The sequence below is a fragment of the Rhea pennata genome, chromosome 6 (assembly GCF_028389875.1).
Source record: "Rhea pennata isolate bPtePen1 chromosome 6, bPtePen1.pri, whole genome shotgun sequence".
NCBI lineage: Eukaryota > Metazoa > Chordata > Aves > Rheiformes > Rheidae > Rhea > Rhea pennata.
Genome location: NC_084668.1, coordinates 33,929,768 through 33,955,846, shown reverse-complemented (window position 1 = coordinate 33,955,846; position 26,079 = coordinate 33,929,768). Strand labels below are relative to the sequence as shown.

The 26,079-nt window shown below is 37.1% G+C and overlaps 1 protein-coding gene across 5 annotated transcripts in view; it reads right to left on the bottom strand.

Moving 5' to 3' along the window:
• Window positions 1-2,008: 2,008 nt before the first annotated feature.
• Window positions 2,009-26,079, bottom strand: part of LOC134142395 (aldehyde oxidase-like) — a 47,940-nt gene continuing 23,869 nt past the window's right edge. For 4 of the 5 annotated variants that reach the window (XM_062579417.1, XM_062579416.1, XM_062579419.1 and 1 more), the window contains 20 exons: window positions 25,904-25,996; window positions 23,759-23,928; window positions 22,256-22,382; window positions 21,721-21,843; window positions 20,737-20,833; window positions 19,707-19,831; window positions 18,533-18,666; window positions 17,174-17,261; window positions 16,030-16,116; window positions 13,546-13,737; window positions 13,016-13,243; window positions 11,871-11,966; window positions 11,065-11,193; window positions 10,471-10,545; window positions 8,784-8,836; window positions 7,445-7,559; window positions 6,735-6,800; window positions 5,858-6,046; window positions 4,323-4,490; window positions 2,009-3,253 (listed from right to left, as the gene is read on the bottom strand). In XM_062579417.1, coding sequence (XP_062435401.1) covers window positions 3,203-3,253; window positions 4,323-4,490; window positions 5,858-6,046; window positions 6,735-6,800; window positions 7,445-7,559; window positions 8,784-8,836; window positions 10,471-10,545; window positions 11,065-11,193; window positions 11,871-11,966; window positions 13,016-13,243; window positions 13,546-13,737; window positions 16,030-16,116; window positions 17,174-17,261; window positions 18,533-18,666; window positions 19,707-19,831; window positions 20,737-20,833; window positions 21,721-21,843; window positions 22,256-22,382; window positions 23,759-23,928; window positions 25,904-25,996 — 2,406 coding nt within the window. In that variant the 3' untranslated portion in view covers window positions 2,009-3,202. The remainder of the gene's footprint in view (window positions 3,254-4,322; window positions 4,491-5,857; window positions 6,047-6,734; window positions 6,801-7,444; window positions 7,560-8,783; window positions 8,837-10,470; window positions 10,546-11,064; window positions 11,194-11,870; window positions 11,967-13,015; window positions 13,244-13,545; window positions 13,738-16,029; window positions 16,117-17,173; window positions 17,262-18,532; window positions 18,667-19,706; window positions 19,832-20,736; window positions 20,834-21,720; window positions 21,844-22,255; window positions 22,383-23,758; window positions 23,929-25,903; window positions 25,997-26,079) is intronic. The other variant, XM_062579418.1, reaches the window with a different exon arrangement.

Below are 26,079 nucleotides of genomic sequence, written 5' to 3'. Positions count from 1 at the left end.
ACACCACAGGGAAATTAATGGAATGCTATATGCTCCTTAAGGGCAACAGTTTGCCTAGTATCCCACAGAATTTATTTTCAGACTAAGCATCAAATGAATGCAGGGAGGAGCCAGCGTAAGGTATGCTGTTACTCAACAATTAATATTTTTTCACATAGTAATGCACCAATCATGCTACTCCTATGCCCTACTCCAACTCTTTTCCGGTGAGCTGAAATAATCTGGAAAGAATTAACCCAACTAATGTAGAGGTCTATCTATGGCCTGCTCAGAACTGGCCCAAACTCAACAGCCCAGAACTTAGCTCCCACCTGGCACAATTGCTATACTAGGAGTGAGAAAGCCTCTGCTAAGTTCCCTGAGGAACTCAGTCAAGTAGGAGCACTCTGAACAAGCCAAGCCTTTCTAACACGCTCTAGGTGACCCTGCTTGAGCAGGGAGGTTGGACTAGATGATCTCCAGAGGTCCCTTCTAACCTTACCCATTCTGTGATTCCTTGAAGCCTGCACTAACAGGGTTGTCATCTCCACATAATTTAGTGATGGCTACTGTAATTAAAAATGGCAACGTTGCCACTTCCCACTTTTATATCAAACTGTAATTTTAAGAACACACACTTCAAACCCCCTCCCTCTCCCCCCCCACCCCAGAGGGGTGGATTCAAACCCTCATCACCTTCATGTTGATAGGGTACCCAAAATACCAGGCAATAAACTAAGTGAAACAGGAGTACTTTCCATACCACCTAGTGCCTTTTATGCAGCCAAAGATTCGGAATTCATCTGGAGAATCTGAAAGCTTAACTCTGTAACATAAATGATAAGACATTTCTCTGTGATAGCAGACTTCTGGGTTTAAACTACAACTTTCAGGCCTGTTTTTGTGTACTATCCAATAACTGATGAATGTACAAAATGTAGAAATGCCTGAAGCTAGAACCCAGGACATGCAACAATGCTCAGTTTTGTGGGGTATTAAATGTTAAACTATAGAGCCATGGTTCTCATTTTAGTTTTTCACTAACCTGAACTATCTAGATTTTTTTTTCCTGCAAGGTAACCAAGGTTTAATAGAATCAAGATTGTTACTACATATACATTTAAAATTTCCTGATGGTTATTTCTATGGCCTCCCAGCTCAATAGCCTGGATGCTATCAAGAGATAACCATACTCTAGATGTGCTAGATATTTAAAGATTGGAATTTCAAATTTTGGTTTGGGATTCTAGATTCTTATCCATTATGCTGGATTTGGATCCAGGAAACAAGGTCATTAGTTCCAAAATGCTTTATTATAGTTGGCCTTTATTTTTATTTAAAAGCAGATTTATGTGCCTGACTTTCAAAAGCCTCCATTTTTGTACAGTGTGTTTTTATTTCATTTACTATTGTTATATGTTACAATAAAAGTCTCTTTACTTCATATGGCAAGTGAGCCAGCCTAGATTTGCAAGACAGAATAGTCAATCCCACATCTTTTATTACAACCTCTTTGAAGGAAAGAAAATGATCCTCAACAGCTGTGCTGCTTCTTTTGTGCTTTAGTCTCTAATGCATATCTGAGGCCTACCATAATATAAGTAGTGAAGAGACTTCAGCCACTAGGTTTTATAGGCAAAAGCCATAACGGGTCCTGCCAACCATGGAACTGCTGTATTAACCATGGCAGCATGCATCCACACTTAGTAGGGGAAACAATGCAGGTTCATTGAAGGGCTAGAAGAACCAGATCCAATACTGGACTTTTGACAGTTCAGTATCTAAATTTCAGAATACCAGGACTTGCAGATCTGAGGGTGGATAGTTGCATAAACACTTCTTTTAGCAAGAAAACTAGTAGGCAAAGTTCTCCACCATTTTAAGTGTGGTTGTTTCTGTACAGTGTACATGAATGTGTCAATAGCTAACCAATATGCTAGTGCCTATAGAGCCCTTAACCTTTTTGCTTATCTAGTCCCTTGAGTCTGTACATTTCTAACAATGTTACAAAATGTAATAAAACAAACTCTTTACTGCTTGCCAATTCCAACTTTATTTCATATTATTTCATGTAGTCACAGTGTCATACATCAGGATGTTTAATTGCTGATAATTCTAACTTCCATGCAGTTTTTTTTTAATACCTAAAAGCCAGGAGACAGCTTAGTATGTTTCAGTCCAAAAAATCCAAACAACCCATGTTTGGTACATATACAGATTTTTACTGAGACAATCAGGTAACAGTGCCATTTATAATGAGGTGGAAGGAGTCCTTGTTAATAATAGCTTAGAAATACTGTAAAATAGGCATGTGATCTGCACTGCAAAGAACAAAGTGCAGTTCCAGTGCACAACAGCACTGCTTAAGAATCCTTTCCAGAGACAGTTTCATCCATGCTCCTGTTCAAAGCACACTGAACTCCATGTGAGTTTTTCCATTAAAGTTTGGAGGCTCTAGGCTAACTCTATGAGAGAAAGAAATCCTCCAAGAGAAATAAGAGCAAAGTGACTCTTACAGCTTTTGGGATTAATTTATCTCCTGTTTACACTGGTCAGCCACAGCAATTCTCCTGGCATAATGGAAGAAAATTAGCACTCATTTCTTGCATGTTATTATCTCAGAGGTCTGTGCCAAAAGAATCAAGAGCAGCTTTACTATAAATTATTGCATCACTTTTGTAATCAAAAAGGGACTGAATCCAATGAACAGGATTCTAATCCTTCAACAGACAAAAGGATCTTTGCACAGACCCTCCACTGCAAGACTCAAATCTAAATTAGCAAATTAGCTGAAGCCTTTCAAAAAATGAAATATCATATCAAGTTGTTAAAGCTTAACAAGTATCAGCAAGGTATCTAACATACCTTGATAATTCATCCTAACTTTCTGCTCCTGCAGCTGCATTTGAGTTGATCTTTCTGGGGCTGCTGTGCAACTATTCAGTAGATCCTCTTTGTGGACTGCATATGCTTCAAATGCAGATATGTCGCTAGTAATTAAATTCAGTAAAGTACTTTAAAGTGGTGTAATGAATATACTGGAGGAAGAATGAGGATAAAGGACAAAAGATGTAATATGTATCTTTTTGTAGCTGGAGCATATATTTCTGAAAATGAGAAAAATACCATTTTTATCTATGTGTTGATTATCGTGTATTGAAGCAATAAATCAGTACTTTCCACCGTATTCCATTCAGATCTTGTGCACTCTTTGGTTTGGCATTCACACAGAAACGGCCCAAGGAGTGGAGGAAGCACATCCATCATTCGTTATCTAAAAGAAAAAACAAAAAATTAAGAGTGACTTGTTAATACTATTTGACTAGTCTCCCAACACTGTCCCTACCACATGCCTCCAAGGCATTCTGAAGTCACTCAGCAGAGTGCTTTGCGGGAGATAGACAGGAAATACCCACAGGAGGTGGCTACAAGGAAGGCTAGGGCTCAGGGCTGAACATGGATGGAGAAGTATGGTCTCTGCATTGGTGGACCTCACCTCTAGCAAGCTCCTACAATGAGAATTGAACTTCACAGAGCTACTGATTTGAGGGCCACAGAAATACTAGCTACTAAGAACAATCTGTGAATGAGAATGCAAGAGTTTCTACAGCAGAACAGAGGTTCTTCTACAACAGAGGTTCAGGTCACAGTATGGATGTATATATTGCCAAGGACCTTGTTTCACAGATTTCATGCCCTAAATTAATACCCTCATAGAAAAAATGGCAACAGCAGCGGGAATGTGGCTACAGTGAACAGTAGCAGAAAACAAGGAATCAGAAAGATATGCATTATTAAAAGTGTTTATTACATGGCTCATTTGTTTTTTTCTGCATTTTTTGTTATTTTTGAATTAATTATTTTTCTCCCAAGGAGTAATGTGGGCATAGCAAAGAGTACTAGAATGAGGTAACAGTGCAAGAGTGCAAGCCATCCGTAGAAAACACTCAGTAGGGGGTTGAAGCTGTTTGGACGCTGATCTAGCATCCATTGCATGCTGCTAATAGGAGTTATCTAAACCTCTATGGGATTTGACACACAGGAGAGAAGGAGGAGGCTTCAAGGAGAAAGGGGACTGTAAAAATGATGGAAGTTTCAAGGAAAGCACAGACTGTACAGAATGAGGGAGATTCTAATGCAATGCTTGAATGGCATTTGCTGGAATAGTTTGTGTGAGTGAGACTTGTTACTAGACATTTCATTTTCAAGGAGTGGGCAGCATGATGTCTACAAAGCATCACCAGTTGGAGATGATCATTATACTACAAAGTAAGTGTCCCGAAAGCAATGAGCTCTGTCTCCTAGAGATACTTAAACAGACCCTTCCCCCACCTTCCTATTACCATCTCAGTAAAGTCATCTGCACAGGCTGCTCGTATTTGTTCAGGGGTCAGAGGGCTGTTCAGTGTGAAGGTCTTTTTTAATCCTCTTTCATTCCTCACGCTAGTCACTGCATCTCTCAAAGCGAAGAACACAGAGCATCCCAAGAACAGTCCTGCCTCACCTATCCCCTGAAAGAGAACAAAGGAAGCCAAATAGGTGTAGGTTTTGATCAACCAAGAGGAATAAATGTCATTTCAGTATCAACTGAAAAGCTTAAAAATCAATAAGTGCTTTACTCTTTAACAGGGAAGATTTTCTTAGATTCAGTGCAAGTAGGCTTAAAATCACAGCAAGTCTTACGCTGCTAGCTGATTACTGGGACCTAAAAGGTTAGTTTCAGGTATCAGCTATAGACTTTAGAATCTTCTCGACTCCTCGCTAAACTGAAATAAGATTAACCGGCATGTGGTATCAGAACAATCCAAACCCATGTACAGGCACAATTAAGAAACAAAGCCTGAACTCAAACTAATTCCCTGAAGACAAACAACACTGACCTCTGTGAGCTTGATGTCCTCTCACTGTTTCGAACATGAGATGTATATTTGCTCCTTATCTCCAACACAGACCAAATTTACCTTTATTCTGTAGCTCTCTCATTGCTGAGGTACTGAATATTTGAATCTGGATTGGATCTGATATTGCAACAGAATCTTACTTTTCTTCTTGCTAAAATCTGAGAATCAAATGTCTTTCTGAAACATGCTGCCTGAAGACAGAATCACCCTTTGTTATGGTATATATTAAGGATAGTTAAAGGAAGTATGATCACAGAAGAGAATAAAAGTTCTGTTTGAGGGTTATTAGCATCAGCTCTCCAGATCAGTTCTAGATCAACTATGTAACTACTTCACTTCAACGAGAATTTTTTTTTCAAATAAATAATTTTCTCATTATTATCAGGACAACTTGAAATAATTTTAAAAGACCTACTGGTTCTTAAATTTCTCCTTAAAATATATTTCCCCCCTATAGTGCTTCTTTATTTTACTATATTCTAAAAGCATCCCTAATATCTGAAACAGCTGCAAATTTGCAGAATTACCTTAATCTTGACTTACCTGCTGCTTATATGTAACTGGCCAGAATATTTGCACACTCCAATTTTTTATTGCATAATACATATAGTTAAGCTGCACACACTCATTGTTTCTAAGATTTAGCAATTTCTTGGTCATTTTTATTCTAACCCTCTAATTTGTCACCTCATTTTAAAGGTATAGCTTTAAATTCATCTTGTACCTTTTGACCCTTTTTATAGTCTGTTATTAAAACTCTAACATTACCACTTGCCAGTCATGATGGATATGCAGTAATATCTCACATTATATCATATCACAGCAGCTTCCCAGATGTCATAAACAAAACAAATGTGTGGATATCTATTTGAAGAAATGTTTAAGGGGAGGAACTGGAAGCTTATGTGTTTTATATCAGTGTAATTACTTTGACTATACTGAGGTTAAAGAATCAGGCCCTGTGATGGTTTGCTTACCTTGGATGCATAGATGGCATAAGGATTTTGGGAAGATGACAGCAGAGAAACACTGAAATGTTCTGGAATATCGCAAACAGCAGGGATTTTATACTGATCTGGACCCCGTGTATAGAGGACTCCCTCCGGAGAGTACTTTAATTCCTCCATTGTGTAAAGTCCAATGCCTTGAACAAAGGCACCTTCAATCTTAAAATAAGAGAAGAAATAGCATTTATTTTCTCATATTTGGTAAAATGGGTACAACTTTGGCAAGAACTGTTTTGTATCACCAGCTATTAGAAGATCATTTTCTTTCATGTTTGACTAGCGGGATTCCTGAACCTTTTGGGGCTACCATGATGGGAAAAGGTTTCACACTCCTCTCTTACACCAAGAGAAAAGTGCATTCCTGATCAAGCGATGAGATGTGTGGACCAACCTGCAGTAAAAAAAAAAAAAAAAAAAAAAAAAAAAAAAAAAAAAAAAAAGTTTCCTTCCTATCAGGTGGGAAGGCAGGTCATGTAACAGGAGAATTTAGAAACTGTACATCAAAAACAGGATTTAAGTCTGGCAGATAGTGGGTGTATATACATACACACACACACATATATATATGTACACACCATACACACATACATATAAGTATAGGAAGTACTAAAAATTGACAAGAGAGATCATGGGTGAATTTCAAGCTTCACTGACATCTACAGACGCTTTGAAACTGACTCCAACAGGGCAAGACTACAAGTAAAGGACATCATAGTACGATCTGTGATCTAAAATATTATCTAGTAAGAAATTAATAGTCTCTGAGCTAATAAAGGTAATATTCACTTCAGATAAAAGACTCATCAATCTAATAGAAATAAGACAGCAGAAAATTCTTGGCACATACCTGTCCTATATCCACGGCTGGATTTATGCTGCAACCGATGTCCATAACAATGTCTGTTCTGAGGTTCTGTCAAAAAATTCAAGAAAGATGTGTGTGGTAGAGACACTAGAACACATTGTGGGTTATATTTAGTATCGAGTTGGATCATGTATGATAAAGAGAGGCCCCTCCAGGTTCACAACTTAAAATAATCTCCAATACTCATCACAAGTAAAATGGGCTTGTGTCAGCTCCAGTGGAATTTTAGCCAGAGCCAGTCCTGCCAGCTTTTTCCCACCGCAAAAGAAAATTCCCAGAGAAAGAAGTCCTATGTTCAGCAGATGGTATATGCAGGATCAGAGGATTATGATATCTAACTATCTGGATGGTCAAGAACCTGGAAATAGAATATGGAGCTCTGCTGTAATTTGTCTGCTGGCAAAACATGAAGAGAAGAAGTAGAGAACATGTCATGCATTTGCCATAACCCAAAAGGTGAACCAATGCAACATTAACACGTAAGTGCTAGAAGCTGATTAATGGTGTACAGCTTTTATTCTGCTCTACCCACAATTTTCATTTACACTGCTCCTACTTTTATGACTATGTGAACACAGGTGATTTATTAATGCAGAACCTGAATGGCTGTTGGAGCATCCAGTAATGCAAGGAATTCTAGTGAAACCTCATTTACATTATTTCCAAAACTCGTGAGACATTCATTTTTCTACCTTGTGATCTCCTGTTAAACAGTCAATTTCAACTTCTGAACAAGCAGCTCCATAAAGAAAATATGTGAATGGCTGTCCTTCCCCTTTCTCCCAATCCATACTTTCATTGTAACCTCTGGTTGGAAAAAAAAATCCACAAGAAGAAACTAATGAATGTTTGCATTATCATCATAAAGCAGATGAGCAAATTAAAGTTTGAAACCACTTCAAAGTAGAATCTAAAAAAGCAGGTCAGAATCCCAGCAGGTAAATTCCATAAAAGCCTACAAAGAATTGGCTATTTATGTTTGATGGAGCTAGTATTTATACAGAATTTAGCAGACAAACATGCTATTCCATTTCAAAAAATTTATAATAAGCAAAATCACAGAAACATTCTGGAATGAAAAACTTCAGGAAAAAGAACTGAGAGACTCCACTGGAAAGAGCAGAGCTATCTTGTGGAGATTGTCTTTAAGCATTAAGATAACTGTGTCCTACAATAACCTGCTGTTATGAATAAATCCATCCCAAAAAGTATATACAGTGGGAATTTTCTGAAGCTCCAGAGGCAGAGTTCAAAACATTGATTATAAAACTAGCACAGTGAGCAGCCCCATTCATCTTTCTCGAAATCCACTCCTCATGTGAATACTAAGTCCCTAACTCTCTTCTAATTAGTGCTGAAGCATAGCATCTGATTCCTGAGTTAGTTTTTAAGAAAATACTATGAGCTTTCTCTTAAACTCAGCCAGATATTTAAAAATTTTCTTCTTCTAAAGAAAAATGGTAACCTTATTACCATAAGGTCCAGATCCAGATTCAAATGGATCTAATTTTCCATAAGTATACCTGGCTGCCATATACAGTTGTGTGCTGAATAAGGTTCCAATGCTGTCATTCTTTTCTACCTATTATACAACCTAGTGTGACCATGTTTGTGAAGAAAAGTAAGTAATTTGTAGTACAGCAATACTTACAGTTTATAGCAATATAGCTTCTAGGAGATAAACTATAACTCACTTGGCACACCTTTTGCCATTGGCAGCAGTTACTTTTTCAACGCTTCCCAGGTTGCTTATGGTGGAATCATGGGGCAGGGATGGGAGGAAATATTCTCTTGGTCCCTTCTAGAGTGTCCACACAAGGCCAGCAATGAATTAGCACTTGAACTTTATATTACAAACTCCCAAATATCAAGGAATTACATAAAATATAAGTTGAGTCATTAAAAAAAAAAAAAGAAACCAACGAACTATTGGACAGGATCTCCTATCCACTGCATAGGTTATCTTCAGAAATCAGTGCTTGTACTTATTCTTTCCAATCCACACATGTTTAAAGGATAAAAATACATTACCTAAAGTAGCCAGTAGCTGAAAGACTCACACTCTGTATAAAAGCTTCTTTAATCTGTAAAATACAGCAGTGTTTGTAGTATGTCAATGATTCAGGAAGGTACACATCAGAGATGTATTTGTTTAAAAAATAAACTATAACAAACTGGTAAAAAAATGTAGACCAGTCACGTTAATGATGTTTAGCTGTACATGATGCCTAATGCTGCAGAACTAAGCCAGCTTTGGAGGAGCAATCTGAATTCTTTTTGCAATAACGAATAGACCTGTCAACAATGTTCTTGCAGAATCTTTATTACTGGTAGCACCGGAGTCAAAAATGGTCCTGCTTGATTTCCTTGTTCAGTTCAACAGAAACAGGTATCTTTGTCAGATGAACAGACCTAGTTGATAAATCACTGAGACAGAAGATCTACGTGACCTTATTTGCACAAAAATCACAGCTGACAATGTAAGTGCTCTTTCAGTGTTCTTATGCCAGTGGCTTACAAATGGCTGTATGAGGTCCTAAATCTATTCCCTCTCAGTGATCCTCATGTCAGATTTCCTTAGATTACAAGTCAGAAAGTCTTTTTGAATTATTATTTTTACTTAATTGCAATTTATTTACTTTGAAAGATGTAAAATTACCTCCTATGTGGATTAATGTTCTTTCTTAGGTCAGCCATTTCTGCTAATATTTTCAGTATGTTTGAATTATTCAAATTAATTTGTTACTCATTAGAGTAGAACCGTATTTTATCTTCACCTATGTAGCTGTCAGTTGTCTAGCTGCCACAAGTATTACAATGTTACCTTCTATCAATTGGAATAAATACTTTCAGATTTAATTTATATTTTCACAATTGTTACAGTATTTAATCCTGTGAGAACTACCACTCTGGTGTACTGGATCTGTAAATGTCTCTTGGCAAGGATTATTGTTTTCATTAGGCTGTAAATCACAAAATAGTACTGGCTGAACAGAAGTAAGGAATGGGCTCTTCTTTAACCTCTGAACACGTAGAGCTGGTTCTCAGCCATACCTTGATAAAATATATTGCCAAAAATAGTGGATATATGCAGAAGGCTTATAGTTAAGAACATTCAGTTTCTAACCTTAAGACTCTAATCCAGTTTCAAGTGGGCACTAGATAGTCTACTTCTATGAACAGTTTTAGCACTATTTCTGTATTATCCTATTCCAAAGGTGATTATTACATAACTAATTACAGTTCAGAACAATAGGAAGGATTCCTGCTACCTTTTTTGCAGTTCTGCAATACACTGCATACAGAAGACAGATGGAAGGAAAAGGCTGAGAAGGCTTTTGTTTATTGATTTGGTAAAAAAATAAAGAACAGCCATGTAGGAAAACTGACTGTATAGAAATAACCTGGCAATCATTCTGCAACAGCTTGTCTGCAGGTAAACAGAGGTGAGTCACATTATTATACAAGCTGTTATTTTCTGTACATAAAAAACTTCAGCAACTCTGAATGTGACTTTACAGATCACTCTCTGACCTTTCCCACAAGAAATGACAGGGGTATTGTTTGTAACATACTTAAATCAAGCACGTACATGCTGAATCAATCTGTTTCTGCACTTTTTTAGCTTTATTAGGCTTAGAAGACCAACAGACTGCAATATGTATATCACAGTCGCTGCAAGCACACAAACATATTCTGTATGATTCACTTCTCTTACCCAGTCATTCCAGGTGCCTTTTGGGTTCTTGTTGATTATAGGCTGTAGGCGTTTCAGAAGAGTTTGGCAAGCATCCTGTTCAGGAAAGAAGTTGAGAAAAAATAACAAAAAATTAACAAAGATACATTTGGTACTACTTAGTACTTAATATATCCTGGTTGGTATTTATTTAATACATTTCTTACTGTGATGTTGGTTTGAAAAAGCATGGTAGGAGGTGTTATTTCAACTACATAAACACAAGCCTTAGAAGGACTTAAGTTATAAAGACTGGAATCATTCTGAATCAGGAAATTTCTCTTAACAGGGATAAGATATGGGATTAGATAGGACTAGTTAATTGTTTCTGCTAGATGAAACAAGGATTTAGTCAAACATATAAGCATTTGGGGAAAGTCTGGATTATATTCTGAAAACTCCTAAGTACCATTACCTAGAAACTGTCAACAAGTGATGTTTCTTCTTGGTAATGTCCAGTGGTATTATCATTAATCTCCAAGCTGTTTTCTACAGGATCTCCAACACTTAAATTTTGGCAGGCATTAAACATCACAAGGACTAAGGAGTTGTGTTAAACTAAATACCACTCTTTACCTTCACAGCCATTCCATTGACATCTGTCCCAGCAGATCCCACTGAGGCACAGGCATTAGGAACAGTTGTTGTGCTCGTTTCACAAAAGTGAATATACGACATGGGGATATTCAACTCTCGACTAGCAACCTGTTACAGGAAGAAGAACATATCCTCATGTGTTTCAGGAACATTCTAAACATTTCAACAGTTCCCTTATAGTTGTTAAGTCAGTGATACTACGAAAGATAATACTTTTCCAATCTCCAGCTGTAGCCAATCTGCTGAGTCTGTCAGTACAGAAGCAGAAAAAGGCAGTGTTTCAGCTGGACTCAAACTCCAGAGACTCACACTAAGTTCTTGATTTTGCTGGTGAATTTCTGGAAGACTTAAGGCAAAACACGCAGGCCCAGATTCAAAGGGTTCATTGACATGGTAAATGTCTTTAAAGACCTGTGTCTCAACTATTCATTAAACAAAGATGATAATCTCATCTCTTTAGATTGTACACTAATCTGGACATCAACTCTCTTTTTTATGAGTTATGTGGGGCAAACCCCAAAAGACCTTCTTTCTAAAAAGCACCTCCATGCACCTTGCAATAATAAAAGTAAACACTCCATTTTCTTTTTGTGTTGTCCCTGTGACCCTTAATGAAAGCACTGTTGCTTCCTAGCTTGATAGATGCAAAGAACCACCCGCTATGATGATTAGAAGAAATTGTCATACCTGTCTTCCTTCAGCTGCTACAGTAACCAAGAAGAAAACCTTCCTGTTGTTTATCTGCATGACAGATAAAGCCCAAGGTAATATTTGTTCTCAAGTACCTGGATCATTTTTGTATGAATACCTTGTCCCATTTCAATTCCACCATGTGTCAAAAGCACGGACCCATCAGTATAAATGTGAACTAGAGCAGCAGCCTAAAGAAGAAAGAAAAAAAAGAAAGAAAAGAAAGAAAGAAAGATTAAACTTGTGAGAAATAGCATAGTGTTTTAAAACATATTTCAATTTTTTTGTCCAGTGTTTTTGAGCAGAAGGCAAAATTTTGAATGCTAGTCCCTGTTCTTCCTCTTCAGTGAGCTTCAAAAGGAAAAGATGCAAATCTTTGGATGTCTGCTTCTTTTTGTTCCTAGCTCCTAAAATAAAGTTAGACCTGGCAACCGAACCTTGGTGGTTCCAAAAGAAGCTGGAGGATCTCCCTGCTTAGTGGTTGGATATGCAAATTGCTGCAAGTTCTGGTTTCTTTCTTGTCAAAGTTTGTGAGCCTATGGACACATGGTTTTGGACAGCATGAGTTGGGCAGGCTATCAATGCCAGACACAGCAGGAAAGTTTTGAATGGGATTTTTCTCCTGGACTCAGCTGGAAGTAGCACTATAGATTATCAGGGGCTCTGTGAGTTTAGTCTTGAACAGAAAGCCAATCAGATACAATACAAGCCAGCCAATTAATTTTCAATTGATAAAACACTGTCTATCCCAAAAGCGCTGAGCACCTACATTAAAAAAATACACAGACCAAAACCACCGTCTTCCTTTTCTTCCCTAAACTTACTCTTTGATGACACACAAGTGTTACATCTATAAGAACTGCTTCTATAGTATCCCCATGGCCAGTAAAAGCAACCTTGAAGCAATTTCTAGAATGGACAACTTATCTAATGAATGCTTTGCCATCAGTCCTCAAAGACTCTTCATGAAAGTCCTTCAACTGTTCTATAACATATCACAAGAGATGGAGCTGGCCTTTAAGTAGTCAGGGTCCAAGCTACCTAAGTTCTGAAGGCCAAACAACTTTGATCTCATCTCAAAAAGAGTTGGAAGCCAATGTAGCCTCTAGGAAATAACAACTAGGACAAGGACAATCTTCCAGGAGTTGAAAGGTAAAACTTGCTTTACATTCTAAGCTAAAGCAACTGTAGTCTTCTATGAATGAAAAGTTTATCTCACTTACCCTTTAAAGAAACTAACCTGAGAAAGATAACGTGTGGCCATGCCAAACGGAAACTTCAGTGGAACAATGGCAATCCCTTTTTTCTTCCAGTAGTTTTGTTTGTTAAATTCCTTGACAGCTGTTTTCCTACTGTAATAGGCAGACTTCTCCATACATTCATTCCAACACCGTATTAAGTTTTGTGGATCAAGTTGCTGTTTGAAATGTGTCTGCTCATTCTCCCTGTACATGTTTATTTCCCTAATCTGAAATAAGAAAAATAACAGAAATCACATAACCATTTTAAAATCCGACTGACCATTTAGGGAGACTAGTAGACAAGAAAAAGATAACTTTGTATAGTTTGAACAATTATCAGTTCAGTTCAGTTTGCAAGAGCATGCTGTTCATTCAACAATCTCACGTTGAAAACAAAGTATTTATGAATTTTAACACAAATTGTGTTTGACTTAGAAAAGATTTGTTCAAGCAGTTGAGCTAATTCAAGGTTTAAATTTCAAACTGCACAGGCTTTATTTCAAGAGAGAAGATGTCTTCATTTCTTCACCTTTTCTGGTGATAAACCGGTTTTATCTGCAATTTCTGTTATCCAGGTTTCTGTCACCAGCGCTGACTGTGGGAAACCAAACCCTCTGAATGCTGTGTTTGATGGCAAGTTAGTTTTGCAGGCATAACCCCAGCACCTCAAGTTGGGAATCCTGTATGCATTGTCCATTTTTAATAAGGATACTTCTGCTACCTGAAATAGGGGGCAAACAGGTATGGTTAAATGTCAGAACAGTACATCTTTCATGATCACATTTAGATTTTCCTCTTACGAAAACTTGGGACATTTAGCTTTAAAATCAGGTTTCTGTAAATCACTGGCAATAGGAATGCTCTTATCCATACAGGCAGACTTTATTCACAGATTTATCAAGCAGCATAATACTACATATCAGTTCTTTTCTTTGGATATTCACAGAATACAGCTGGTGCTACTCGCAGTTGAATGGTAGTCAGTAAGGCAGTAGTTAAGGATGTAATTGGTTTTCATTTTAAGTTTGATTTTGCTCTTACTTCAAAACCAGAAATCATGTAAAATTTAAAATAGGCAAGTTAGACTTAAAGCAACAAGAACTATGAAACGAACTGTGAAAAGCTGTGAAAGCATTTTGAATTATCATGTGCTATAGAAATTCACAGTAAAGTTTTAGGTCTGGCAGAAAGCATAAAAATTCCACAGTCTACAGTGTCTTCTTGTTCTTATGTTTATTTGTTTAGAAATTTCACGTGATAAATACAAAAACACAAGAATAAAAAATCCTTATTAGATACCTCAAAATAAATAAAAACTTAAGTTTAAAAATGTCTTTATATCTCATGAAGAGGTCGCTGGTTCTCTTCAAATAGTTTTCTCAAATGGCAAATTTAACCCTGCACTCCTAGTGTTTCTACTGAGCTTTGAACAACAAATTTCAAAATATTTCTTGATAAAAACAACTTAAGAAAGTTTTGCTTTAATAACTGTGCATATGCATAATGTCATATAATGCTACCTTTACATAGAAAAAGTGAATTGAAACATTGTTCATGGAATAAAAACAAAACTTTTTTTCTTATGAGTACTACTTTTATGGGCTTCAGAGAAAGTGTATGTATGAAGATGATCAGACTGCATACGAGGGCTATTGATAAATTATAGTGACTACAGTGTATCATGTAACAATTTAAATTATACCAAGATTTCCTCCCAAAAATCTCTGTTCTACTCTTGGTGCAATCACAGTCAGTTAAAACATATAATTGACTGTTGAATGAATAATGATTCAGTTAAGCATAAGATCGTCAGTATTCAACTCCTGAAGGTCAGTTTTTATTACAATGAGTAATAATCATCTTGCCTCTGTCTGGGCTGCCACGTAAGCAGCAAATTCCTTTGGATTGGCTTCCAGAAAATGTGTGTTCTTTCTGCTTAGAGTAAACTCTTCTCTAAAGAATAAATCCCAAAATACTATCTTGGGAACACAGTGATAACTTGCACTGACTTAGAAAACTGGAAAACTGCAAAACTTTCATTTCCAGTAAGTCTCTTTGTCCTTTTAGAAGTACTGAGTTATTAATGCTATGCTAATAGAATGGAAAGGAATCACACAAATAAACCACTTGTTATTGAATGATTCATCAGGGAACGAGGTTAGAGAGTCAGGTTGTTGTGTCACAAGTGCTATTTTGGCTGCAACCGAGTTGGACGAAAACGTTACTCAGTTGTACAACAGTGCTCTGAAAGGTTGTTACTCCCTCTACTCCCAGCTCTACCAGCTCAAATTGCATCCTTGTAGAATTTCATCTGAAGCTGGTTCTGACATAATGTGATCTGTATTGACTTACATATTTTTAATCCTGTTTTTTTTTTCTAACTCGGGTCATTTTTTTTAGTACAAGGTTATGCTGGTTAGTTTAGGTTAGAATTAAAAATTGCAGAAAATACCATAGGCAGAGCAGCGATAACAGGACAGTGACCACTACAAATATTTCAGTTGCAGACAAAATAGCCCATGCAAACACAGATAGCTTGTGACTGCTATTAAAGCAAGCAACACAGGCATGCAAGGTGGGTAAGTGAGGAAGCAAGGTACAGAGTTCAATAACTGCAGACCTAAGTACATAAACACATGCAGCTAATAACATAATTATCACTGTGATTATTTTTGGAAGGCTAAGGGAGGCCTTCCCAGCTTTGTAGACACAAAAGCAAGCACACACACAGGCATTGTGTATTTTAAAAGAATACATCGTTAGCTGATGTGTCTATTATGGGAAAATAAGCTTGAGAAACTGTTCATAAAGTTAATATGTAGAGAAATACTGAAAAGTTGTACAGTACTTCACTGAACTGAATAAGGAAAGCTAAATTTTCAAAGGTGTTCAGAGTCCCCACGACAGAAGGCTATATAAATAACAGTATCTGTGCAATGGAAGTTGTCCTTCATCACTTCCTAGCTAATGATTCCTTCATGTTAAAAGATTTGTCAGCTTATAAAATCCTTACCAGGACAGATTCATCAGGGGTGCATCCTCCATTAATGTAAAATTCAACATCCACAGCTATGATCCTACCATCATTCATGAAGCCAACCTAGAGTAGATCAACACAGCCTTCTTAGATTTTGTCATTCATTCACCTTTCCGTGCTTGGCTTTTTGGAAATCAATGTGAGCCACACAATCGGTGTTACACTGCACTATTCATTCCCCAGTACCATTCACAGAAACTGGGGAAAAGCAAGAGAGTAAGGGGCTATGGGCTTTCCTAGCTGTCATCAGTGATCTGTAGAGGTACAGCATACAACAAGCAACATTATTCCAATGGGAGATCAAGAAGCAGGGAAGCCCCATGTCCGTGTGCCTTGCCCAACAGATGACTGAGAAGTGTTTTGGGTTGCTTAGGAGTATTCACTGTAGACAAAGTTAATTCCCACTCTTACTGTAAGAATGGTGTCTGGCAGATGTAGTATAACATTTGCTTTTAAAAAAATGAAGAAATGTTAATCTTTATCTCATATGTCTCTTTTCACCTGTTGCCACTAATGATAGTTCCTGAATCAGGAACTCATCAGTTCCTGATCAGCTCCTCATCAGGAGCCACAGTTTATTTTCAGCTCTAGGTAGGCACCTTGTATAACCCCTTTATCTATGTAGTAGAGATGAAAAAGGAGACAAAACTTGCCCTAATGAATTGTTATGTCCCATGACAGTGCATGAGCAGGAATGAGATTAGTTTCCTCCATAGGACAAGTTTTCCTGTACGACACTGTTTCCAAGAAAAGCTAGCTACTCCTTTGCTTGAACTTGAGCATATGGAGGGTCTGAAATAAACCTGTGCAGAAGATGTCTGAACTAGTAACAACATTTGGCTTCCAGTTCCCAGGAAAAAAAGAACAGAAGAGCTATAAAAGGAAAAGGACTTGAACAGAGCAGGGTTGAGAAGAGTCTAAAACTGTAGAGATAGAGATACGTGCAGAGAATGGTTTGTACAACAATTTTCTCTCTTGACTTCCTGGTTAACGGTTTTATTTTAAAATTGAATTGATTATAATTATTTTCATTACTAGAACAAGTATTAACCAGCGACATTGAAATCTCATTCTTAGACTACGGTCAGTTATTTTTGCACTGAATTCTTGTGGCACTCACTTTGTATTTACCAATAAAAGGATGTCGACCTCCAGTGATTAACATATCATCCCCTCGACTCAGAACAAGACGGACTGCTCTGCTGGTTCTAAATCAACAAAAGAAAAGTGACAATTTCAGACAAAATTAGAGATTTTATTAATAGGACAGCTATTCGTCATGAATCCAGGTCTAGCCATGCATCTAAATACATATTTAGATTAAATTTAATTTTAAAAGATTTAAACATATGCTTAAAGCTATGTACATAGGTCTTTTTTTTTTTTTTTTGCATTTAGAGGCACATCCATTTTCATTTCACCTCTTGAAAGACAGCTAGACAGTTCAGTGCAAATTTCCTCAGAAGAAACTGTCATTGCAGTTTTAAGACTGAACTGTATTAAGTGAGCTAATAGCTATTAGAATTCAGCCTTAGCTATTCAGAGTCATATGGAAATAGGGTGCCTTGGAATAAAGCAAAAATATGGATAATAATAAAAATAAGCAAATTAGTCTTTACATTCATACATGGTTTAAAATATTTATTATTGAAAAATGAACATAAGATGTAAAACTAAGTCATACTATAAAGAAAAATGTTGTTGTTAGCACAGCCTGTTTTAATGCAAAACACAGATTATATGGCCAAAAATAATCAAGAGCAGTGTGTACAACAGTGACAGTATTAAAAGAGGCAGGTATTGAGCTAACCACACTGATTATAAGATCACTTTAGCTAAGACAGGATGTAGCATAATGTGTATTCTGCAATAAATAAGCTATGCATATAATAGAGGTTACTGTCCTGTCAGCTAACTGCCAAACCCAGCCAGAGGATATTGTCTTGTCAGATCTGGGGAGTGGAGCTGCATGTGTTGATTCCTAAACTAGTTCAACTAGAATTAGCAAAGACATAATAGCAAATAGATTTAAGCTAATTTTGATTGAAAAAAAATGAGGATTGAAAGACTTGTTCCTAGAAGTAGCTCCATGCATAACCTCTTCCACTGGCACAGCAGAATCCTGAAGAAGATAGCATTGGATTACTAACATGATGTTTTGAATGAACATACAAAACCTCAGTCTCAGAGGCTGGTCCTTTCTAATGGTCAACCATTTAAAGAACATTTCTAGCTTATACTGATCTTGATTTCTTACAGTCTTATCAACTTAGATGAGTCTAGAGCATCTTAACACACTAACAAAACAAACCAAAACAAACAAAAAATCTAGTGAATAGTTTTACCAAATGTGAACAGTCAGGATTTTATGACTCTTTAGCTAGAAATCTGGAGAAAGCAGAAAGCATTTTAGCCAAGGTGCAAAACCTGTCCATCCAATTTTTTTCTTGATATCCCAATACACACACACTTCACTTACTTGTTTGCTGCCACTGCAGCAACTGATGCCAGTAAACCAGCTTTCAGGAGTTTCCCACCAAAAGCTCCACCAACTCGTTTGACATGACACATGATCCTGTTGGCTGGAACACCTAAACTTGCAGCTACCATCTCCTGTAAAACAAATTTCTCTTTTATATCAGTACCAGGACCCTTTCTCAAGTCAAACTAGGCATAACATTTAGGTTTTGCAATAAGAACCTTTTCCAGAAAAGGGTTCCATAGATGCTAGCAGGATTTTCAGCTTAAAAAGCAAAAAAAAAAAAAAAAAAAAAACCACCAAACACCAAACACTCAATGCTGTCAAAATCTCTACTACGGAGAATGTGAAAGGGCCAGAGATAAAAGTGAAAAATTAACAGCCTTAGATTTCATTATCCAAACTGTGAGAAGCAGCAGAAAAAAGTAAAAGATATTAAAGCATATATTTTATTATTTCTATTAATTAATAAAATCATAAATTTACTTTAATTATTCCTAACTAAATTCAGATCATTTAGTTTTTAATAATCAAAGGTCTTACAAATGTCAGGAATGTTCTTGTTTCAAATATGTAATATTCATCATTTTCTCAGACACTTAAAAGTTCTTCATGCTTTCTGGCTATTAGTGATATAAAAGTAACAGAAATGACAAAGGGAGCTGAGCAACGGGCTTTGAAAACAAAACACTAGTGTTCACTGAAATGCTGTCAGTTCTATGCACCATGGCTATTGCAATACAGACTATAAGCAGTGTCAGAGTTTGTAAGTTTTTGCCTTATAGTTTTGGCACAGAGCAGAGGTCTCCCCTACAGCTATTACAGTCGATCACTCCTTCAGCAGACCGACTGTTCAGGGCACTGAATGCTCCCCAGCTCTATGGAAGCTACTGGCGATGGAGGATCATCAGCACCCAATAGGGAGTTTCTCATTCCTACACTAGTAGGCATGAGGCACTTTGTTCAGAGGGAAATAAGAGACTTCTACTTCCTCCTTATCCTTATGGCAGAGTGATGAGTGTGCACTAAGATACAGCAGTACTACAAAGCAACTGTTGTGGGATAATCCAAATGTGCAATTTCATGTTCCTGCTCTTTTAAACTGGCTAGGTGGATTTGTAAACCACACAAAGAGCTCTATTGTCACAAGTTCTCTGAGAATTCAGTGTATTACCTGGATAATTGCTGGATGCTGTGTTGACACATACACATTCATTTCTTTATCCTCTCCTTTTGGAACAGCAAGCACACTCTGAGTCTCCATGTAAAAATGTTCCTGTCCTCCAATATGAATCTGCCCTGATCCAAACAGAAAAAAACAAAAGCTGAGAGAGGCAGGGAGAGAGAACGTGAACCCAGAAAGAACCAATTGGCTATCATCATGTAAATTATAGAGGTCAGTGTCAAATCTTCCGATGCATCATTTATGAAGGAGCAATATCTAAAATAAAAACACAGATTAAACTCTGCAGATTTCGATTGTCCTGGTTCCAGTGAAAACAACAGAATTTGATTAATAGCACATTAATATTGTCTACAGATGATGAGAATATTAAATAGAGCATATATATATGCATGTCCATATGCATTTTGTAGCATATCCAAAGCAAGAACACATTAGATAGGTCCATTAGAAGGCTCCCAAGATGGTAAGGGGTCCAGATCACTGGATGTATGAAGATGGGCTGACAGAATTGCATTTGTTCAGTCATAAGAAGAGAGGAGTAAGGGGAGATCTTATTGCAGTCTACAACTAACCAACAGGAGGACACAGAGAAGACAGAGCCAGATTGTTCTTAGAAGTGCACACTGGAAGATCGAGAGGCAATGAACAAGTTGAAACATGAGAAATTCCAACCTGATGCAAGGAAAACAATTGTAACCGTGAGGGTGGATCAAACACTGGAACAGGGGCCCATAGAGGTTGTAGAATCTTTGAGCAGGAGATGACCTACTTCAAACCTAAATTATTCTGTGATTCTATGATTCTGTATCAAGGACAGAGAAGGCAGAAAGTTAGACTGTATCAGGACCCCAAGATCACTAGATTTAATCACACTTTCTTACAGAGGACCAAGAGCTTTTTTAGGCCTAAGGTCATATGTGACATTACTGAGAAAAAAAGGCAGAATTGGCACCTGAAAAGGAACAGACAATTCCAAATATTGACAGCTTCTTCTCACCAAACATACTCTACAATTTACCTTCAAGTATTTTATCAACAGTTTCAAATGCCTGATCAACATTTCCTTGCTCTATTTTTCTTATTGGCTCAAAGAATGAGTTGTGTTTTATTGCTTCCTGCAGTGGAGAAAAAGACAAACAGTTTGAGTATTTTTAACATTTTCAGTTTATAGTGGCATTTTACTCTCAGGGAGAACACCATCCTCTTCAGACTTTTGAACCACCAGCTACTAGAGTCAGCGAAGAACTCTATTTCATTATTTTACTGCCATAGTTGATGAGTTTATCTATCGATTCCACACAATGCTTTCCTGACTTATCTTGTGTTATTGATGGTAGTAGTTTTATTAAGGGAGCTCATTCAATGTATTCAGTGGACTATTTCCTCCCACACATCTAGCAAATGACCAAGAAAGCATGTAATAATCTTGCAAATGTGTCCTTTACTCCCTATTTCCACAACATATCATAACTCCATTTCCCCTATGACTACCACATCACATTTCCAAAATGTTTCATATCCCTGACATCTTTCCTCCCACATACCCCTAACACTTACTGTATTTCCAGTCCAACTTTTTGGCTTGCTAGCTGGAAAAAAGATAGCTGGAAAAAAAATGCTACGGACAATCAGAAGCTGATTGCTCAGCCAATATACATACGCTGATCGAACAGGGGTTGGTACCAAAACAAAAATTAGAAACTGCCAGAGTGCTCATTGTCTCTTCCTCACTGGGGACATCAAAAGAGCGTTTTTATGTGTTATTATGGCTTACAGACCCTAATAATTTTGAGATTGTTGCCTATCTATCACAAGTAGTCAAAAGTGGCCCACTAGGTTAAAAAGTTATTTTAGGGGATAATGATGGATTGATGAATCGGAAGTTCATGTTCACCTTGTTTCTTTAGAATATCATGTTAAAAACAGCAAGTGGACAGTGAACTTTTCCCTGCCTAAATACATAAAAGAAAAAAAAATACAAGAAGAAAAGTGTGATTAGTACCTCAATTGTCAAGATCATTGGCTCCAATACTTCATACTCTATCTTCACTTTTGCAGCTGCTTGTTTGGCATGAACATATGAATCTGCAGCCACAGCACAGACAATCTGACCAACGCAAATCACCTGTAAAATACACATCACTTAATAGAATAGTGGACTCAAGTGATCCCCACATGTCCTGCTGAAATTATTCTTTCACATAAACACTATTCACATTTCCTTTTTTTAATTTTGCTTTGACTTGGGTCTTTGAATTTGCTTTAGAACATCCCTGAAGCTAACAAATTATTAGAAAGACCAGTATAACTAGGGAACAATAGAAAATAAGGTATTCCAAAAATTCATAACTGACCCAAAAACCTAAGTTGCCCTAAATTTCAGTAAAATTTACTCTTACAATGGCTATTCCTTGACACATATACAATACAAAAATTAAGGAATCATCAGGTCAAATTTCATTATAAAGGACCGAAGAAAATCAATTAAAAATGAAGAAAATCAGTTAAAAAAAAAAGAAAAAGATATGCAGTTATACCTCGTTTCTTGCAAATAAAATCTCTGGATCACTGGAATAGTAAAACTCATTTGTGGCTGGGACATCATGAGCTGTTATGATATCAAACACACCAGGTCCTTTCAGGGCCTCTGATATATCTATAGACCTGATTGGGATGTGGGGAAAAAAAGAAGTGTAATGCATTAGTTTTATGAAGTATTGCACATATGGAGGAAACTCGAAACAGGTACATTTTTTGTATGGCCAGAATCTGTACATAGGTTCAGGTATGTCTTTTCCCTCTCTTCCTGGCACATCAAGAAGTCTAGGTCACAGGGAATTAAAACAAGCAAACAAACAACAATAACAACAAAAACTTACTAATTTGCTTCATTTCCAGAAGATCCTTACTCTAGATCTAAGGAAGTCATGGGCCCATTAGAATGCCTAAACTGCCCTGATTTAATAATTAAAAAAATCGCTGCACAATTATTACACTACAACTGCAACTTTTTGTTTTTAAGACCTCACAGCCTACACAGATATCAAACTGATACAACTAAAAATTCTACAGTATGATTGGTATAAATGGAAAATGAATGGGAATGTACAGGTGTGGAAGCATCAGAAGGAATGCCAACAATGGCACATTTTGATGGCACTTAGTTTGGCAGGTCATCAAAATCCCATCACATATGCAGGTATCTTCTCAGGACACCCAGATCAGAAGACAAAGGAGAGTCAATAAATCCTACTGACTCACAGAGATGGGAAGATGTCAACTCCTAAAGAGTACAAAAAGGCACATCCAAACCCAGCACATTATCACCAACCCAAGAATAAGCCAAGGAATATGACAAGGATTCCATAGTTAGCATCTGCAGTCTGCTCTGTCATCAAAAGGAATTCTGATCAGACCACTTGGATATGTCTCGGTGCTTGAACGTTGGGCACACCACTTGAATATGTGCATCTGGATGGTTGAATACTGGACAAACTGCTAAGATAAATGTATCCTGGCATTTGCATGGGTCGGTATGAGAGCATGAGTGAGTGAAATGGATTTTCTTTCAAAAGACAATCATCATCTCCTCCTATGAGGTCTCATACTGAGCTTTGCTATCTTGCTGCTGCAATGTTGCAGCATTCTTTCCTAAACCCCAAACAACTTACATCATAGTAAGGTTGAGATTTCAAAGCTATGTTGGTAAAGCTGAATTTAGGTGCCTGCTTGCACTGCACAGCACAGCACTATGTGGAGGTACCTAGACTAGCAACGAGTAAGCTGGCTCACGGATCAGAAACAGTTCTGCCTTATTAGCACAGTAATATGGCATGAGATAGGAAAGCCCAGCTGGAGCCTTCCAGATCAGTAGACAAGAGTGCAACAATACTGCCACACTTAAGTGACTTCCAGTACTCGAGCCAATACTTTCACCAGGGGTGCTGTCCTGTGTACATGTACCTTGACTTCATTAGTCTGCTGTAAAGATCTCAGCACTTCATAGTAACACTTCTTTCAGATACACTTTGAACACTTACACAATCCTAGCATGAGCTCTGGAACTAGTGACAACAGCCAGAGAGAGTTCCCCGTCCACAGAAGGAAGGTCATCAATGTAAACTGCTTCACCTGTGGCATGCTTAATTCCAGACTGATGCATAATGGGACGTCCTACAGGATCCTGGGGAGGCTGACCTGGCTCTACGTCCTGTACAAATATGCAAAATCCCCAGTTACAGAAGAATAGCCATATTGTTCTTATATTAATCAGAAAATCAGATGAAGAAACAACTGTTCATAGTATCCTCTTATGGTTCAATACTGAATATAGATTAGGATGGAGGACTTTGCTGCTCCTAAGGGTTTCTTTAATTTCTTCTCCTAAGGAGACTTTCAACAGCCTTGCAAAGGTTCATCTACATGGATTTTTTCCTTAATCATTTACATCAAAATTATACAAATAACATTCCTTTTGAGACAGACAGCCTCCTCCTTTATTGATTGGTGTCATGAGGCTTTCTGAATAATTCTCTGAATTATTCTCACTAGCATCTGCTCTGTATTTTAAGTGTCTGGTGTTACATTTTGAGCTACTTGCAGTAATTCCTAGGATTTTTCTTTCTCCCTGAAAGATTAAAATTAACTCATATAAATCAACATGATAATATTTTCTTCTTAATTTTATTCCCTTGCACCTGTGTTTGAATTTAGTGCCTTACTAACCTTATTTTGCTAGGTCTCTCCTGCAGTTAACTCAGTTTTGCCAGCTGATTCTGCCACATCAGTTAACTGTTGCTCACTTCTATATCATTATTCAGATCTCTGGGGCAGTGATCACACTAGTATTCTCCTTTTCCACATTTAGAACTAGTTATTTGCTCAGATATCAAAATCTTTTTTCTCATACAGCTTCCAGCACACAAGTATTCTCACTAAACATTCCTTCCTCCTGCACTTTCTAGTACACTGTCTGCTCTTAGCCCAAGGATAAGAAACATTTTTCACATGACTTCCTGAAGTTCCTCAGATGGCTGTCTAATTAAAATCAGCTCAGCTTTTCCATTAATAGAAGACTTTAACCATCTCATCTGACCAGGTATTTATCTTTTATGGTACACATTCTTTTTTCCTAATTTTAAAAGCTTAGTAACATGCTGAGGAAGAACTTCAGGCAAAAGATAGAGATTTCAAAAAGTTAGGTAGACATTTCAAGGGTCAAAGCTGATTTTCTGCATTTTTAATAATTTGTGTTGCTCACTATCAACTGATCTTAATAACAAATTGTATTCATTTCCATTGCTCAATCATTTTCTTGTGGCTGGGGGATAAATTGTCCTCAGTAGCCTAAGATGACAAAGAACTAGTTCCTTTAATGTTGGCCCCTTTTAAAAGTGACCAGTTTCTTTCCTTTGAAGATAACTCTAAAGGAAGCTGGATATAATGACTTAAATTTAAAATAGTTTATAGCAAAAGTTATTTTAAAGGATATCTGAAATTGAAAAAAAAAAAAAAGTGTTTCCCTTGATTTCATCAGAATTTTATTTAGGTTTTCATAAGCTTCAGATTTTTGTCTTTATTGAGGATCTCAAAATATCAAAAAAACCTTCCAGGGCTTGTTTCCCACTGAGATCCATTCACAAGGGTTAGCATTGTCAAAAGAAAATCCAAGAGTTGGTCTCTGCTATCCTCTACTGGTGAATTCTCCTATAACACTCGTTAATTTGCACAGGCATCCATCAAACACCTCTATCTTGATTCCTAAATCTATAGTAAGAGCTAAGAGTCCTCTTAAGGGCTAGGAAAAGTATATCTTGAGATAAGAATACTATAGTGTTATCTACAGATCTGGACTTCTCAGTTTTCTCAATTTACTCCTGAAGTTTTTCCAGCTGGGTTGCTCACGCTGCTAAAATGAATTTAAGCAGGTTAACATGGCATTTGTTACGCTTATTTACCTTTTGTGAACGTTTTAGAAGAAACTTTCAGAATACTCATGAGTTTTTTTTCTTTTAAACAGACAAGATTTTTATGATTTAGATATATATAAAAATCAAGCACTGAAGTATTTTGCTACTGTTGCCCTCATTCCTTTGGAAAAGTTTGTATCTGATCTTCAAAGCAAGGGTCCCCCTTAACCATGACTTTTTACCGTAAGTCTTAAAAAGAAAAAAAAAATCACTTGCCTGGTATACTTGGATGCTCTGTGGCATTTTGGTTTGGAAATCCTGTAGGACACTGCCATATTCCATAGGTATGCCAGGATAGTGGCAAGGGTCCTGAAAAAGAACTGAATTACTATTAAAACTCATATTCCAATTTAAAAAACTAACAACCAAAATCACCAAATTTAATCTCTTCT